The sequence below is a fragment of the Leopardus geoffroyi genome, chromosome B4 (genome assembly GCF_018350155.1).
Source record: "Leopardus geoffroyi isolate Oge1 chromosome B4, O.geoffroyi_Oge1_pat1.0, whole genome shotgun sequence".
Classification (NCBI taxonomy): domain Eukaryota; kingdom Metazoa; phylum Chordata; class Mammalia; order Carnivora; family Felidae; genus Leopardus; species Leopardus geoffroyi.
The window spans coordinates 68392275-68412075 of record NC_059341.1 but is presented as its reverse complement, the minus strand read 5'-3'; the positions used below and the strand labels follow the sequence as shown (position 1 = coordinate 68412075).

Genomic DNA, 19801 nt, shown 5'->3' with positions numbered 1-19801 from the left:
AGCACACACGCACGTGCTCTCTCTCGCTCTCTCAAAAAATAAAGAAAAATTCTAAGCATGGCAGGATAGTTTGCTACTTTATAATACTTCCATCCAGTGTATGTCAATATGCTACTTATCCAACATACAACCTCCATATGTATGGTATATACACTTACATCATATAAACCGTGACAGCAAATTAACCAAGAATTAGAACTCACCTAAGGTAAGCCTATGGAGCAAGCAGCAACTCACTTCTTGAATTTTTTCATTGTCAGGGAATGCTTTCATGGCTTCTACCACAATATTGTAACACCTCACGTTGCCACTCATGAGGACTTCAACATTACTGCCTAAATTTAAAGAAATAATAATTACCCACAAGGTAGTAATTTCCCACTTGAAAAATACATACAAAAACACCCTATACATTTTGCAAATCTATGGCAGGATAATGGCTCTATTTCCAAATTTAAGTACCATGTTCTGTCAATACTGTTCTGTCAGTGTTCTCTCAATAGCTGTAAAAAATACCATGTTCATTGCTAATATAATAGGATTTAGGACTCTTCTCTAGCATTAAGGGAAAATTGATTTACTCCTGTTTCTAGGCTTAAAACCTTAAAATACAGGGATAATTGAGAGTGTTTTTATGTAAGTCTAAAAACGTAATGTCTTGGCCAAAAGTTTTCAAATAAATGAATGTGGGGCCTTTCCCTAATGAGGCACTACTCCTTTGGATAATGGCTTTTACATTGTTCCTCTCCCTCAAACCAACAGAAAGAAAATCAAAATCATGTCACATAACAGAACAGCCAAAGTCAGCTATGACTTATTTCCTGTCTATTTCAGAAAGGCAGCAGAGCAGCCAGTGTACCAGGAAACGAAATCAAGCTTCCTGAAGGCTCTGAGATAGATGGAGAAAAGAATGGGGGACTCAGGGGATGTGTAAGTAAGAGACAAACACGGGTGAACCAGAAAGGAAGGAAAGAATCTACTGGGAAAGGTAGGTAGCCAACAGAAAGAGTGAGTGTGTGAACTATATTTAATAATGTTGACTATTATTAAAACAAACAGAAAAGGTGTTTACAGAACATTTTTCTGCCTTTTTTGGCATAACCAAACCAACCAATTGTTTTTCAAAAAATATGTTTTTAATGTGTAACTGTATTTTAAAGAGCATTGAAAACATGTTGTAATGAAAAGAAATGGCTTCTGAAAATAATTATTTGCTTTACTCAGAATATGAGACATGATTTGCTCTAAGACCCAAAGGCAAACATCTTTCAGTTAGAATCAGTGTTTACAGACTGATGAATGGATAAAGAAGATGTGGTATGTATACATATAATGGAATATTACTCAGCATCAAAAAGAATGAAATCTTGCCATTTGCAACAACATGGATGGAGCTACAGTGTATTATGCCAAGCGAAATAAGTCAAAGAAAGACAAATATCATATGATTTCACTTATAGGTGGAATTTAAGAAACAAAATAGATGAACACAGGGAAAGGGAAGGAAAAATAAAATAAAAACAGAGAGGGAGGAAAACCATAAGAGACTCAAATACAGAGAACAAACTGAGGGCTGCTAGAGGGGACGTTTGTGAGCGGATGGGCTAACTGGGTGATGGGCATTAAGGAGGGCACTTGCTGTGATGAGCACTGGGTATGATATGTAAGTGATGATTCACTAAATTCTGAAACCATTACTACACTGCATATTAACTAACTTGGATTTAAATAGAAAAAAATACAAAAAGAAGATTCAGTGTTTAAAACATTTCATTTTTCTTATTTTTAGACGCCTCCTTTGACCTTTGTATGATGAATCGACACATTTTTCACTGCAGTTACGTCAGATGTGGGTGGAAAACAATGAATTTCAAAGCAGCCAGCCCAAAACAAATAAATAAGTATATAAATATAGCTGACGAAAAGTAAAATGAGAAACATATTCAGTTTGTTGACAGTGGATGGCTCAGAAATTTTAAAGTATGTCCATCCTCAACTGTAATGCAACTCCATCTACTTTCAAATGTTTAATTTCCCACGGAAAAGAAAATGATGGATTTTATAACAATCATGAAGAAAGAGCATTACTTCATAAAGGGACTGGGTTTTTACTGAAGACTCAGCAGATATCAGCAGATATGCATGTCTGAAACCATGTATGTGTATTATACGTAACACATTAGAGTGCACATGAATGAAGTACAAATTATGTAATAAATACTATCAAACGTTTTTACACTTATTACACACCAGGTACTATTCCGTATTTTCGAACTCATTTCACCATTTAATCCTCACAACTTCACATGTGTGAAGATGAAAGCATCACTAGATAAATGCACGTGTACCTCCTGCATGAACCGGCACAGGCGATACATGAATGGTGACAAAATGCTCACATGCACTTACAAAACAAAAGTAACAGAATCTGAAGCATTATTCCAGCCCATTGACAATCACTAGTAGCATACACAGCAAATTAATTTCTTCTTATTTGTACTTATTTTGTGATAAAAGTGCCTAGATTTCAAAGCATCAAGGAAACGCTCAACAAGCATCCCTATAAAGTTCAAACTCCTTCCTGTGGCTTTTCAAGCTCTTCAAGATCTGCTTGTGTCTCCAGCCTCATCCACTGACTCTTATCAAGCCCTTCCCCTGCTTCCATTAAATGACACACAAGCAGACACCCTCTGCTCAGCGCTGGGCATGCACATGCACACACATATGCACACACACACACTCTTAAGTGCACAAGTTTCCTAAGCCACTTCTACCCTCTTGCTCTCTCTTCCTCCAGGATCTTGACACAGGATGCTCACTGCTTGGGACACTCTGCCTACACCTTCCACTTCACCTCAGACATCCCTACACACAAAGCTCTCCTCAAAGACCTCCTCAAAGTCTCTACCAAGAGATCCTGCCTCCCTTCTTTTTCTCTCATAACGCCAGCCACTTGTGCCAACACTTGCCTTACAATACATTGTAATCACCTACATACTTATCCATATCTGGCATGGTACACCATGGGTTCTGAGAAGGCAAGAAATATGTCTGTATTTTCTGCTACTGTTTCCCAGCACAGGAACCAGCTACAGGAGAGTATCAATAAATAAAAATTAACCAAATGAATAAAGAAATGGGTTTTGTATCTACAAGTTTCTACAAAATCAAAAAAAAAAAATTTAATGGACTTAGAAAGGGGGTGCCTGGGTGGCTCAGTCAACGAAACATCCAACTCCTGATTTCGGCTCAGCTCAGGATCTCACAGTTCTTGAGATCAAGCCCCACATCAGGCTCTGTGCTGACAGTGCAGAGCCTGCTTGGGATTCTCTCTCTCTCTCCTTCTCTCTCTCCCCCTCCCTAGCTTGCTCTCTCTCTCTCTCTGTCTCTGTCAAAAAATAAACATAAAAAAATGGACTCAGAAAGGAGGTAAACTGTAATTTTTCATATAGAAAAAAGAAATCATGCACATGGGGTACTTACAAGGAATTGCTAGGGAATGTAAACAGTGCACTACATGAAGCACAATTTCCTCTTCATCTTTAAAATTTTTTAATGCATTTAGCAAGATCATATAATCTTTATTCTCAACAAATTCAGTCAGCTGCTCCTCTGAAACTAGAAAAATAAAGACAAAATACTGAAAAGCTTAAAGTTTACTTACTCAAAAACATAATATTCATGTCAATCATGAGATACAGTAAATACAACAGACATAATTTTAAAATACATATTTCAGCAAAATCCTTCCTAAGAATTTCATAATGGGAAAAAAAAGCTACTGAGATTAAAATAATTTCTTTTTGACCTATATAAGTTACTCCATATTTTAAAATGCAGAAGTATTAGTGACCAAACAATTCTATAAAAAAACAAAATTATTTATAATTGCATTTGGGAGATTATAGAGAAAACTGACCAAGGACTAATAAAGATGGCCTACTGGAGGGGCACCTGGGTGACTCAGTTGGTTAAGCATCCAACTCTTGGTTTCAGCTCAGGTTTCGTGAGTTTGAGTCTCGAATCAGGCTCTATGCTGACAACACGGAGACTGCTTGGGATTCTCTCTCTTCCTCTCTCTCTGCCCTTCCCCTGCTCTCTCTCTTTCCCAAAATAAATAAATAAACTTAAACAATAAAAAAATAATTTTAAATGGCCTACTGGAAGCGAACATATCACAATACTTCAAAGGAGTGGTTAATGGTACACTGTTGAAAGGCAGCTCAGCTAAATCCATCAGTCCAAGAGGGGTGAACTTTGGCAAATGACAACTACGTAGACTTCAAAATACTCTATCTAAATGGCCTTGATTTCATCAGAATTATCATTAATTTTCATAATGAAAATAGTTTGATCAAGCCAATGAGTTCCATTTGGAGTCATTTTATTGGGTGGGTAACTCAAAAACATGTATAAAAGTCTGGTTTATCTAGCCTGAGAATTGTGCTGACAAAAATGTTGGAAAACTCAGCACTCTTCAGGATCAACCTTACTTTTCTTATTTTTCAACTTGATACCAACGGTACATGTAAAATGATATGATATTGGTTAGGTTCTAATAAATGAGTATCATGGAACTTTCTCATTTTATGGTACAGTTTCCACAGTCTACTCTCAAATTTTGAAAATTCACTTCACAGGTGCCAATACATCCAGAGAACTTGATTTCCTGGGAAATTCAGAAATTTTTCTACTCCATATTTATAATCATAACACTGTCAGCACTGATGATATTTCTATTGAATAAGGGCTTCCTTTTAACATTCCCTGGTCCTTCTCCATATGTTCTGGATGGGTCCCACAATGCTGGGGAGAGAATGATGTTAGCCCTTCTTCCATGAATGAGACCATGCCCTTAAACTGCAACACAGAAGATTACAGGCCTTGCAAGACTCATTCTGCCTGGTTCTCTTCAAAAGCTTAGTTCCAAGATACAACATTTATAGAAGATATCCCAAAAGATGTTCCCCGATTCCCCACTCACAGTAAACTGTCTTCTCCATCAAGCCTGATCTTCAGAGAGCTGGGTTCCAGGACCATGCTGTTCTGACTATTAATAGAATCTCTTTCACTGAAATACACTTTGTACTCCTTATAAAATGTGTGTACTTTATCATCTCATCCAGGGAAAGCCAAGGGAGTATTTCCTCAGGTCTCCGGTGACACTGATCACTTCTCCTGATAAATGGGTTTATTTTTATCTCAAGTAACTTTGTAACAGACGATGTTTAACTCTTTGCCTCATAGGAAGCAGAGAGCCAGATTTCTGCAAGTATACAGGACCTGAAGTAACTAGTAAATTTAACCAGGCTTTATATTGTTTCCCCTTCATACATTTCCTCATCCATTTTTCTCTCCTTTATTATAAATAACTATAAGCTGTTTAAAGTCCTTCTGGAACGAGACAGGGAATTAAATAGCTCCATTTCTGGAGCTGCCAGAAACTAAAATGGCAAACTGACAGAGACACAGAACCCACATAAGTTATTCTTATCCTAAACCTCCAGCACTGTTGGTTCTCCTAATGATGCAGAACATGCTCGGAAAATTGGTGGTAAATTGAACTGCAGTGGTGCTGGCTAGCTGTGTGCCCGTGGGCACGTTGTTCATGTCACCTCTCCAATCCATTTCGTCACCAAGCCGATGGAAGGACTACTGGTCCCAACCAAGTCCAAAATTACACAATAATCTCTGTTATCAATCTTAGTGCCATGCCATAAAATACCTATTTGTCTTTTTCCTAAGAGGTACTTTGTAAACCTCTTGGTTCTTTATACTGAGCCTCTAGCAATTTCTAAAACCCCTGGTGATGACTCAACACCATAAATCCGAATTTAATCTATGCTTTGGCTTCACAGTTTTATTTTTTCTTTTAACTCCTACGCATCCGGTTTGCAAAGAGAATCTTATGCCTTGTTAAGCAATGGAAGACAGTCTACTACAATGGCATAATTTATAACCTATGAATAAAATTCATTCCACAAAACAAGCAATATTTCTTAATTAACCCCACTATGTATCCTAGACTGACAGTTCCCACTTCTTAATAAAGAATGAAATTTTAGGGGCGCCTGGGTGGCGCAGTCGGTTAAGCGTCCGACTTCAGCCAGGTCACGATCTCACGGTCCGTGAGTTCGAGCCCCACATCAGGCTCTGGGCTGATGGCTCAGAGCCTGGAGCCTGTTTCCGATTCTGTGTCTCCCTCTCTCTCTGCCCCTCCCCCGTTCATGCTCTGTCTCTCTCTGTCCCAAAAATAAATAAACGTTGAAAAAAAAAAATTTAAAAAAAAAAAAAAAAAAGAATAAAATTTTACATACCTTCTTATTATCGTAATTACATTTTACTTTTCCCATAATAAACCCTTGCTTCTTCTATAAAAATAAAAACAGAGATTTTGACATTTTTAAATACCTCTTTCAAACAGCACACGTAAAGCTTTGCATCCAAGTTTTTGGACTTCGTCATTGGCTGAAAATGTGCGCATGGAATCAAAAATTAACAAGAAAATATCAGTCTCTTCATCCAATATCAGCAAAGTGATTTTACCTATTTGGGAAAAAAAAAAAAAAAAAAAAAAAAACATGTCCCAGATAAATAGCTGCTTTAACATTTAATGTGTTGGTTTTTACACGATGACTATAGTCTGTGGACTCTTCTTTTTGATAAACCACTTAATTCCCCAGATGTTAGACCTATCAAGCTCTATGATCTTTCTAAGTAAAATAAATTCTCAGTACACTTTACTATAATTCTATGATTCCTAGTCAATACCTGTAGGCAAGACTTCTTTCCCTCAACTCCTGAAACACATTTCTATCTGCCTTTTAGACAACATCATTTGACTATTCCATGGGCACCCCCATATCTAGCCTGATCCTGCTCCATATCATCTTTGGTGATACGATCACCCAAGTTACCCAAGAGAGAAACTACCAACTCATCTTCCTTCTTCCATCCTCCCTCTCTCTTCTTACAGTCTACCTAAGCAAAGTAGGTAATTGGTCTACCAAAACTGGTCTACCTACCAATCAACTCATTACCAAGTCCTTCAAGTCTATCTTCTAACTATCTTAAAAATCCCCTTTGAAGTAGCCCCCCCCCCCCATTCCTATTGTATCCAGGACCTCATCATCTCTCATTTGAAATGCAAACCCAATTGTTTAATGCTTTGCTAGGCTGAAATCCCTCCCTAACTGGCTTATGCCCTGCACTGTATTTCTAAAACACAAATGTGACCCTATAAATCCCATGCTAAAATCTTCTAAGGTCTTTTCATACTGTTCAGCCTGACAAACAAGACCCTTTACAAACTCACTTCATGAACCTCATCAGCCCCACTCATTCTATGCATTGCCTCAACCCCACACATGCTAAAGTCTTCTGCTTACCACTAAACACTTTCTTGGATATCTCTTTGCATTTGCACCTGCTGCATTGAATGCCCTTGCCCCTTCCCACACCAAACATATGCCTGCCATAATTCAAGAGATAACCACACACAGCACCCATCCTGTTAATAAACACAAGTACCAGAATAGGAGTGTTAGTAGTAGTAAACACACATCTGGCACATCACATGTCATCCACGGGTTAAAGCAGATCACTCTAACGACACATGTAAACCCACCACGACTCCATAAGGTAGGTGCGATCCCCATGTTAGAGACAAGAAGACTAAAGCACAGAAAGGTTAAGTGACCCAAAGTGACTCTGTTCAAGGTCCAACAACTAATAAGAAGCAGAGTTGGATTCCTTAGGCAATTTATGTCCATACTCGTAAGTCCTTTGAATGGGTTTGGCTACTCTCTTCTTCTCTAATGTTCCTGCAGTGGTTTCTGTCCTTTCCCTGTTGTAAGACTTTACTCATTAAATTGAAATGATTTCTTATACTACTTTTTATGTCTTTGCCTGTCCTGTCCAATTCAGTAGCCACTAAGCACATGTGGCTTTTTAAACTAAAATTTAAATTAATTAAAAATAGATTAAATTAAAATTCAGTTTCCTACGTTTCAAGTGTTCGATAGCACGTATGGCTACTTGCCATGATACTGAAAGGTGCAACATTTCCTTCATTGCAAAAAGTTATATTAGACTCTGGTGCTGGACTGTGAACTTCTACACTGTAAGAAGGTTGCCTCATCTGCCTTAGAATTCTCTGATAGCAAGCACAACTGTAAGTGCCCAACAGCTACTAAATCAATTAACTAATAAGCCAAACAATAAAAACAATCCATAAGTTAACCTCGGATAAGTATCTGAAATGAACTTTAAAACACATTAAAAATGGTCTTACAGTGCAAAATTCTACATGTCATATGGAAAATACTAATGTAACCAGTCTTTTCAAGACCCATGTAAAATTTTCTAATTGTCTGCACATTGCTGACTTCAATATATTCCAGCGTTGGGAGATTTTTCAAATTCATAAACTCTCAGTTTCCTGTCCATTGCGAAAGGAAAACAAACAAAAAAGAAAAAAAGGCTCCCAAGGATGGGTTTAAAATAAATCATGGTTAAGACTAGCTGGCACATCCCACTGTATATTGTAATAAAAGGCTGTGTTGAGGACCTTCTGGCCTCTCCGACCCCTCTCCTCTCATACTCTGAACTTCACCCTCCTTCTTCCTCTTTCTCCCATCTTGTCCTCATTACTTAACAGGGCCAGTGAGGGCATTTAAAATCTTTCCACCCAACAGGTTCAACCCTTATCATGCTTAGCATGATAGGTATCTTCCTGGGTATTTGCATGCTACTCTCTCGACCTAAAGCACCCTCCACCACTTTGAGGGGGAAAACCCCTCCCTATCACCATGATTAGCTCCCCTGTGAGCAACCTTTCTTGTCAGAACCTTATATAATAGCAAGTGTCCATCACAGCAATGATCACAACTATTGCACTGAACCAAGATTCTTTGTTTTCAGGTACATAATCCTCCAAGCAGAAGTGTCCTCAAGGAAAGAACCTGATATGTGGACTCAGACCCTGTTTCTACTAGTTATTGGCTGAGGCAACCTCTTTGTGTTTAAATGTCCCTCACTAGAAAACTGAGATCAATACCTATCTCAAGAGACATTCTGAGGATTACGTTTGTAAAAGCATGTGAAGTATTTTACATGTGAAGCCCGGCATCTAACATGCACTCAAGAAGTAATGTTATGTAGTTTTAAAACATTACTATTATGTCATACCCTAGAATATACAGAAAACATATTAGAAATATAACGAAGAAAGGTAATAATGACAAGGTCATGTTTAGCCAACAAGCTAATGGGAATGTGACGTGTAGGGCCAGGTTGGGGAGCAAAGCTGGGGACAGAAATTAGGTTTGGGAAAAACACATAAGGTGATGCTTAAAGCCAAATATATTGGGTGGGATTTTTGAGGGAAAAAGTATATGCAAAAGAGATAAGATGAGAAAACAGAAAGAATTTTGGAAGTCAGATATTTAGGTTATATTCTTATTCTTTAAAACGACATTTGGCAAATCGTTTAAAATACTTCTTTGAGTCAGCATTAAAAATATACATGTGTATATATTACCTGAAGTTAGGAGGAGATCTAAGGCCTTTAGTCCAACTGTTAACAGGTTTACACTGGCATTATGAACTGTTAGCATTTTAAGAATCAGTCTGTAATTAAAAACAGAAAAGAAGATAAGAGCGAATTATCATATCTAGATGTTTGCTTTTTCAGATATTGTGTTTCAGTCACCTATATTTTCATTCATCTCATTGTATTTCATTCCCTACATTGAATCTTGTGTAGTTTTACTTCCATTAAAACTGAGCCAGACTTATAACAATTAAGAGGGCAATATTATGAGTCTCAATAAAGAAGTGATGCCTTTTTCCTATGAATATTCAAATTCAATTATTAATTACTTTTACTCAACTCCATATCCAAAGTATCACAAAGAATTATATACATCAAGAGATGAAGCTCATTTTTATGTGATATAAACTTGCGAATTACATGTCATGCATGTTGATATATTAAAATATACAGAGGTGTAATAAAGATGTTAGTTTGTACAGATAATTAACAATCCACATGAATAATTAAATCATTCATCTTTACTAATTTTGAAAGAGGAATTAATAATATTTTATCATAGTGAACTCAGTATTACTCAACAATATTCAATTAGTTCAAATTCATTAAATTTCTCCCTGAGCTAATCATTTCTAAAATATACAATTTTTAGTCTATCTCTACCTACTAGTATTTAGCTTTACATCATTAGAAGAAGACAGAGCCTGGTGACATTCACCAGTTGGCAAGGTGAGAAATTGAGACACTCTGTCCCTCTATTCCCTGTCAATTCTCTTCCAACCCGCATTGCCCTGCAAGCCCCTGCACCACACCCCCACGCCTGACTTCATCTCTACACCAGATTTCTTCTTTGGTACTATAAGCCTTTGGTGGAGAAAAGTCCTTGAATATGGGGAGATTATGTTTTACAATAAAGTTTGCTGGGAATGATCTAATATGCTCCACTACAGAAAGCAGTGTGTCTACCTTGTTCACACTACTTCAGGCCTAAAGTAGGAGTGAATAAATGATGAATGGAGGGTAACTGAATAAATGAATGAATGAGTCAATGAGACTCCCTATAGGAATGTTCATGTAATTTAATTTGAACAGTCGGTTTGTACTGGAATATGACTAGATAAGTTTTCTAAAACTCCCTAAGTTATAGATTGCTAATCTTTGGGGATTTTGGAAATTCTCAACCAACCCAAGGGACATGTAACATTTCAGTTACTAATTACAGTTAAATTTTATATAATTCCACATTAAATGCCATATACTTTAGAACTGACTCATAGAATCTCAGAAATTGGTTTGGAGATGATTAGCATACAGTAAATGTGAATATGTCCTTTTCAAAACACTCTTTAGATCCTGGAAACTGAAGAACAACAACACATAAAACTTCAAAGATGGAAAAACAAGCACAGATAGGGTCACCTATGAACAAACAGCTCTGATCTGTTTAGATTTGCAGCAATGGTTGATACTAACAAACAATACAAAGATGTTACATTTGTTTTGCATAAAAAAAAAAAAACGTTTTTTACAAGATATTATGTCATTGAAAGCAATCGGTATTCACTTCTCTGTGGTAAACAAAAGTCACATTAGTTACCCGGAACACCTAAGGTTAATGCCAGAAGACAATTTTTAAATGTCAAGGAAAAAAGCTATCCAAAAGGGATTTTCCTGGAAACACTTTTTTCTTCAGAAAATTTTTTCTTAACTAATTATGGCTAAAGAAGTGGTCTCATCCATGAAGTCACTGTGTTGCAAATTGCCGTAACCAACATAGCTGGTAAAACAGCTATCAAGATTCAGCTGCAAATGTGCTAAAAGGTAATTTCCTCTTTTTTCTTCATTTTGAAAGCTGTGGTTTAAGCTCATAGATATAGATGTATGAATATAGAGGAAGGTACTTTTTAAAGACAGTAAAGCATAAACTTTAAAATTACTATTTACAGAACTTTTCAGTACCCTTCATTTTTTTAACAACTAGTGGCTTATATCAGTTCTACAATTAAAAATTAAAATACTTCTCGGTTTGAGTTCATAAGTAGTCATCAAAAATCTAAAACTTAATCAACTGCATAACTGCATCATTACATTATTAAAATAGTAATAGCACCTAAATTCTACCTCAAATACTGGCTTTCTAATTCAAATAGAGAACATACTCCTGAGTCGAAAGCTCTCTATAAATGTAAGCCATTGGTTCAGAAAAAATACCCACATTTTAAAGGATTTTACCAGATTGGCTTGGATTACAAATATATGATATATAAAAGGTGGGGTTGTCATATGTACAGGTAAATAACAAAGTTTGTTTTTACACATCTGTCATACTTACTGGTGGATCCCAAGTACTTCCCAATCACGTCCAATATCCTGTGGTCCCATTAAGCTTTGCATTGTATTTGGACAGATTTCTATCAATTTGCATAGAAGTGACCAACCCACCTGAAAACAAGAAAATCAAATATTCACATCTTTTAAACATGCTAATGGAACAGATTCATTCTAAGTGGAATAGGTGACTACAATATTTTTAAATAATTATTTTAAAACAAAATGATATCCTAAAATGCTTACTGAGGAAAGCAAGCCATATAATTAAAATACATTTTTCTCCAAATATCATACCAAAAGTGCATACAAAAAAATAGTAAAGCGTTTCTGAATGATGAAGGAAATAGACGGTCTATTATCTAAATAAAAAGAAATGAAATGAAACACAAAAAGTAGTTTCAGAGGACATACCAAGATTACGGAAGTACAAGATTTTCAAGTCACATCTACCTGACAGTTGGTGGTAGGAAAAAAATGAAGTGGTTGAAATGGAGGATTAGAGGAAGTTGGAGATTTGATAGCAAAGTAAGTTATTAGGAAAGACTGCCCGCGCAGGTAGGGTAGCTAGAATAATTAGCAGAGAAGTAGAACTGTCTGATGGCAAGCTAATGTCTGTTACAGGAAGAAGAGAAAGGTGCTGTAAGAAAGACAGCAGGTAGAATTTATCAATGGATCCCTCTAGGTTTCTTTAGAACATCTAAATATGAGTTGATGAGATGTCGGCATCAGAAATGCCCCTAGACTTTTTCACATTTCCAAGTGAAATATGATCTTACTGATGTATTTTAAATATATCTTCTTTCAGTACGTTCACATGATACCAACTTGAATAAGCTGCTCATTACTTCTGGAAAAATACAATTTTTTTAAATACAACTTTTTTTTAAAATGTGGTATTTGAATTTCAAACGAGATTAAATTTAACTCATTCCGCTATGTAGTCCTTTCTAAATTTAAGGAATCCTCCATTCTTTCTCCTATACTACAGAACCAGATTTGATATAGTCAGAAAAAAGAAAACCCAAATAGAAAATGCATAAATCTGTAGCCTCTAGAGATTTATGAAAAAGTGTCTAAGTATGATGTGTGATAAATGCCGATATTATATGAATCCTGACAGTGGGATTCACTGTTGGTCAGAATTACCCAGAGAACAATACAAAATAGGAAAGGTAGGACTTGAGCCAGATTTCAAAGGAATTAGAAGCCTGGGCATTCAAAAAGGGAAATGGAAGCCTGTGAAACTGATAAGCTGTAGGGAGAGTAAGGTGCTGAATGGTAAAGATAGGGCTGCGGGAGGGCTCTTGCTAGACAAAACCGGATGCATAAACGAACCCAAGTGAATCAGAGCTCAATAACAGCATGAGAATTTCTGTGCATCCAATGAGGGATAATGGCACAAGTTTGTTGTTTACAGGAATAAACAAGGTATATTTCCTAAAATAAAAATGATTCCACAAGATCTCTTTACAACATTATTTCTTAATGTTTTCTGAATTAAGCATGAATTGCTTTACTCTGTCATTACATCCTTTTACATAATGTCAAATTGCTTGAAAAGGCAGCAATTTCTGACAGCTATTTTTACCTATATTTAAGTAGGACATCCTCCTCCATGTAAGCTGAAGAGACATTGACAATCCAGCTGTCATAGAAACTGGCTATTTTTGTGCTTGCGTAAAACACACTGAGAATTTTTCCCAAGTATCTAAGAAAATAACATTCGGAACAGCTTCCAGTGGAAAATAAATCACAAATCACATAGAATGCACTACTCACTTCTGTACCTGCATGACTGGCTCAAGGAGAAAACCTGTTTTGTTTTGGCTGGTGAATAAGGAGCATCAGTAATTGCTTTGCAAAAAGACTGAGGCAACTGAACCTCTAGGATTAAAGAGAATCACTGGCAGCAGAGCAGAGGTAACAGGTGACCCATTAACCTACTCAATTAAAAGCTTATCTTCCAGAGAGAAGGCTCCTATCCCATGCAGTTATAATACAATTAAATTGGTAGTTTCACTTATTGTAATTATTCCGTAAATTCCAGCATCTAATTAATGCACAATGGCAAAGAGTCTAGGGGTTAAAGGCAATTTTAGTCACTCTCATTTATTTTGCTCCCTTACTTCAAACGTTGAAACTGTGGATAAATACAAGTAACGTAAAATTAAGGAGCACAGAGATATAATGAGATGCCTGTCAGAAAAAGGAAAATACAAGACAGCTAGCCTAACTGCTAATTCCCTAAAGACTGTCATTTATTAAGGGGCATTAATAAAATATAAAAAAGACCTTGAAAATGCAAATTTGGAATCTGGAATATCATGTTAAATGAACTCTGAAAACAAACTTTTTTTTTTTATTTTTTTAATATTTAATTATGTTTGAGAGACAGACAGAGCCTATGTGGAGGAGGGGCAGAGAGAGAGGGGGAGACACAGAATCTGAAGCAGGCTCCAGGCTCCAAGCTGTCAGCACAGAGCCCGATGCCGGGCTTGAACTCTCGAGCTATGAGATCATGACCTGAACCAAAGTCAGACACTTAATCAACTGAGTCACCCAGGTGTCCCTGGAAACAAACTTTAATATTTACTTTTGAATTCACCTTACCTTCTTAAATTCATCATTCAATAAGTTTCAATTCCGCACTTCCAACTAATTCAACGTAGAAAGCACTAAAGAATATCTGTACTGGGGCGCCTGGGTGGCGCAGTCGGTTAAGCGCCCGACTTCAGCCAGGTCACGATCTCGCGGCCCGTGAGTTCGAGCCCCGCGTCAGGCTCTGGGCTGATGGCTCAGAGCCTGGAGCCTGTTTCCAATTCTGTGTCTCCCTCTCTCTCTGCCCCTCCCCCGTTCATGCTCTGTCTCTCTCTGTCCCAAAAATAAATAAACGTTGAAAAAAAATTTAAAAAAAAAAAGAATATCTGTATTAATTATGCCACAAATATGAAGAAATTTGAAACAAAAAAAAACTCACTTCCTTTTAAATGGGGTATTAAAATATCAGTAGAGAGGGGCGCCTGGGTGGCTTAGTTAAGGGTCCAATCTCACGCAGGTGAGAAGTCATGATCTCAGGGTCTGTGAGTTCAAGCCTTGCGTCGGGCTCTGTGCTGACAATTCAGCCTGCTTCAGATTCTGTGTGTGTGTGTCCCTCTCTCTGCCCCTCCCCTGCTCGCTCTCTCTCTCTCTCTCTCTCTCTCAAAAATAAATAAACATAAAAAAATGTTTAAATATCAGTAGAAAGACCTGTTTCTACATCTCTTTCATAAGACCCATGATAATTAAAATTGATAATGTAATAGTGCCTGGGTTGGCCACGGTATTTGCAGCAAACCACTCTGTTTCTTACTTGCACAAAAAGCTTGTGAATTCAGCAGCTAGTGGACTACAAGGTGGAAAGTGAATCTGAAGATATATGAAGACTTGAGTCCTGGCTCTGTCATTAGCTTTGTGATCCTAACTGAGCTACTTAACTCTGAGGTAAAAGTGGCCAGTGAGATTTCTGAAAGGACACGGAGATTCCAGTGAGAATCAAATGATGTCAAATACATAACGCATTTTGCACACTGATACACGTATGGCGCTAAAACTAATAATTTCATTCCATTAAATACCAAATCAAAAGACAATTCCTTATTTCCTTGCATCCTTTGTCTCTGGTACCCACTGGGCAAGGATATCAAGTGACATTCATAACTACTCCAGACAAACATGTCCAGGCTTGGGCAGCTTCTAAAACAAAGAATGAAATGGTGCGTATGTTCCAGCTTCCCCTGGATTCTCAAGTTTAGCACTGTCTCCTCTGCACCCTGCAGACCAAGCCCTCCCAGGGCCCTGAGGATTCTGAGTTTCACCCAACAAGGGGACTCTCTCTATCGAGCATGGAATCCAAGGAAGACAGGCTGCCAGACAAGGCACTTTTGAACACCAAAGCAGAGGCAAGTAAGAAGGGATGATGTGGGTGGAGAGCAATGTGACTCATATTTCATGGGCAAAATTCAGACACTGGGTGCTAAATGGAACACTGTCTTTATCATGCCTCCATCTATTCATGATTTTGTCTGCTAACAACTGAAAATCAATAGTCAGATGGGAAATATTTCAGTTGAAGAAAAATTAAAATAACCATTTATCCCAGGTAGAAATATCCTCACAGAATGGGGCGTCTGGGTTAAGCAGTCGACTTGAGCTCAGGTCACGATCCTGGGGTCTGTGGGTTCAGGCGTCGCATCAGGCTCAGTGACAGCTCAGAGCCTGGACCCGCCTCGAATTCTGTGTCTCCCTCTCTTTTTACCTCTCATGCTTTCTCGCTTTCTCTCTTTCAAAATAATAAACATTAAAAAATATTTTTAAAAATAAATAAAGATAAAGGAAGGTAGGTGTATGGTTCATCCAGACCAGACATAGCTGGATACAGAGATGAACATAAAAGATGAAGGCAGATAGACACAGATTTGGAGATCTCCAGATAATTTCTTACTTCTGTTTAACCTCTTCAGTATTAAAAAACACTGGCTTTCTGACTACACCTTCACAGAATTCAAAGTTCAAATCTCTTTCCCTCTAGCACCTAGCAGCATGCAAATGACAAAGCTGCTTTCAGTTCTCTAAATCTCAAAATCTACAAAGGAAGTTAATACATTAGGCAATAATTTGTTTTGACTGTAAATCATCCTTAACTATCACCTCAGGACCCCCTTTTTTCTAACATATTTGAGGTATTTAGCAAATTTGCCAGTTACGTCTTTTTATTAATTTAACTATTACTAAACTTTCTTACTGTTACTTATTTTCCTTTCCCAAACTATTCACTCTTGTGTCATCTCTAAGACATGCTGTACATTGGTACAGATTCTTAGAATAATTTGATTAAATGCTGATGAACTCATCCAGCCAATAACAGAACTAAATCTCAACCCATTAGTATTTCCTGCCCACCACCAACCATGTTCTGTAAGTCTGTGGTATAAATTCATCTCTACAAAACCATTAGGGGGCATTCAGTGGGCCCTTTCGAACCACTAACATTTGATAATGATTTGACAACCCTTCCTTCTTAAAGTCACAGTCAGTGGTCTGTCAAGCCAAATGTCAGAAATAACCCAGCACTTCTGGGTACATAATATTGACAGAAAAACATCTATTTCCAAAGAGAAGGGGGAATGGGCAACATGAAAACAGTTCCTTTACCTGCTGCACACTAGCGACTCTCATATACAAGTCCAAGACGATCAACACAGGCACGTGGACATTTCTGCCTTGAAATAACTTGGAGGCTGGAAAAGAAGGGGGTAAGGGAAAAGAAGCAAAGTGAGGATTCACGCACCCCCTTCTGGGTCGGACACAAAAGTGGGCGCAAGACCTTCCTGGTGTTCTCAGCTCCTTTCTTGCCCTAAGGAGTACAGAGCGTTTGTGGCTTCTCGAGAGTCCAGGTCTGTGCAGCTCCAAAGTGCGAGAGAGAAAGTTTGCAGAAGAGGCAGCGCGGGGGTGGGGGATGGGGGGAAGCAAACAGTTTGCTTGCAGATGATTACCGTGGTCCGCGTACGTGAACACCAGCAAATCCTCCAGAATTTGGACCAGGGTCTCTATCTGTTTTCCTTCCTGGACATTGTTCAGCCTGACTATCAACTTCTTCAGAGTTTCCTCGTCCTCCTCCTCGCACCCCTGACAGCTACCACTGGCCATGATGCACCCTGCTCCAAGCCGACCTTCCCTCCCGCACGAAGGCCGGCGGCCCGGGCAAGGCGCAGGGGCGCCGCGGCGGCTCTCGGGGACGAGCGCAGTTCACGACCCGCAGCCAGCGCTCCCCGCCGGCCCCATCCGCACCCGCGCCCGCCTGTTTATGAGGAAGGCGGCGGCTCCCCGCCCAGCTCTGCCCTCCCTCTCTGCAGCCCTCCTCCTCGGCTTCCTCCTCCCCCACCCAGGCCCCAAACACGAGCTCAGGGGCCTGCGCGAGGCTCGGCCGGGGTACGGCGCCCGGCAGTACCGCGGCGGGCGTGCGGGTCGCCGCCTGAGCGGGGCCCCGCCGGGGGACCGCGGCCCTGGCCCCCGCGCGGGCCGAGACCCGAGACCCGACCCCCGACCCCCGGAGGGCGCCGCCTCCCGGGACCGGATCCCGCTCGCCGTGGCGGCGCAGCCAGGAGTCGCGGAGGAAGAAACTGACTCAGCGCGCTCGGCGGGCTCCCAGGCCCGGAGCCCCGCAGCCGCGGCGGGAGGAGGCGCGCGGTCTGCAGCCCGGCGGGCGACCCGCCCCACCCCGACCGCCTGAGCTCCTTCTGCCCCTCGGAGGGTCTGGAAACTAGAAAAAAGGAAAATGAAAGCCTCCGCCTATCTCAGATCTAAGAATAGAAATCTGGGTGTTGGGAAAGGAGGACACCGCCCAGTTGGCCCCTTTTAGGAAAACATGTTCCCCCTATAGGGAGATGAGTAATTCTCTACCTCCCCCCCTCCCAGGGATGGAGAGAGATTTTTGCAATCAAAATGAGCCCAACTGAAGACTTTTTTCTATGGTTGTTGTGGCTTTTTGTAGGGAAGGAAATAATCACACACACACACTTGTCTAAGCTCTGTTGGCTTAGTAAGTAAGCTCTCGTTGGCTTAAGTAAGTCCACTAAACTTTTCAGGAAAATTTCAGTTCGCACTCTGTAGGGTCTTCGTAATCAGGGCACTCCAAAATAATCAGTCCTCAGCACTATTAAAACTAAAGAGAAACACTGGGGAAATGAAAATAAAAACAGAAAACCAGAAAGGGTGAAACATACAATCCGATACATTGTTACGTTGGTACTGAAAAAAACTTAGTAGTGTCTGTAACCCTAAAGTAGAAAAAGAAAAAATAAAAAGTACCAAAGTAAAGTGTTTTTTAGGAGGAGAAACCTAAGCAAGAAAGCAAGAGCCGGTGTCGACAAGGCTAGACAAAGATGAACTACTGCCTTCAGATGATCTGTCCTGGGGGTCATACACAGAAGTTAGCTCTGCAGCTTTAGATGGTTTCTTTTGCTTTAGTTGCTTTGTCCTGATGACAATTCTGAAACGGATAAGAGGACTACTTATCCTTCTTGTACTAATGAGGACATTGAGATTTAGAGTTGATAAGATAAGACTATTGTAAGAGTCGCACTCACGGATCGGAAGCTGAGAGCCTTGACCCAGGTAGTTCTCTTAATGCCAAGCTGAAGGTTCTTTACACTCTACCCCTTTAATCAAAATGAGCTAGGTTTCCTAATATGTTAGTAAATTTGCAAATTCTAATTCAATCTCAATATTGTGAATATGCTATGTTGTCATAAAAACTTTTTTTATCTTTCACAGACACATGCTAAAATTTCAGTTCAAATGAGAGAACTGCTAGGATTTGCTTCAGAGTAATCCAGGAGTGAAGAAAGGGGTGATATAGATTGAGGTAGAGATGAAATAATACTAACTTTTGAATTGATAGTTGTTGAACATAGGTGATGGGTTCATGTGGTCTATGGCACTATTTACTCTGTATAAATTTTCCACAATGAAAACAAAACAAAAAACTCTCAACATTGTTATCTTTATCTTACCTGCATTACATCCTTTTCTAATTGGTTTCTGAACTTGTTTCAACTTCTGACTAACCAATCAATATCTCCAAACATTCCTAAAAATTCTCCCTTCCATGCCTTCCTCCCCTTTCCTCTGATTCTGTTTCTCCTCCCCAGTCTGCTGGATATTTTCTTGCAAAAAATCAAAAACTACCTCCCTTCCAAAGAAAAATAAATCTAAATAAAAAAGTGTCTCCTCTTGTCCGCAATTCTTTCATCCACCTCTTGACTATTGAATACTGTGTGTTACCCGGATTGTCGGAGAGGTAATACAGAAACATAAATTCTCTGCTGCAAGCATTCTGTCAAACTACTGCAGTGGTCAGGTAAAGTATCTGCTTAGCTT

General features: G+C 39.0%; 1 protein-coding gene across 1 annotated transcript in view; it reads right to left on the bottom strand.

The window, feature by feature from the left end:
* The window catches only part of LRRK2 (leucine rich repeat kinase 2), a 138010-nt gene extending 119822 nt beyond the window's left edge, over positions 1-18188 (bottom strand). The window contains exons 1-7 of the mRNA XM_045466554.1: positions 17416-18188; positions 17075-17160; positions 11886-11995; positions 9542-9630; positions 6412-6546; positions 3484-3618; positions 204-335 (exon numbers count right to left, since the gene is read on the bottom strand). Of these exons, the coding sequence (XP_045322510.1) occupies positions 204-335; positions 3484-3618; positions 6412-6546; positions 9542-9630; positions 11886-11995; positions 17075-17160; positions 17416-17569 (841 nt within the window). The 5' untranslated portion in view covers positions 17570-18188. The remainder of the gene's footprint in view (positions 1-203; positions 336-3483; positions 3619-6411; positions 6547-9541; positions 9631-11885; positions 11996-17074; positions 17161-17415) is intronic.
* Between the last annotated feature and the right edge of the window lie 1613 nt (positions 18189-19801).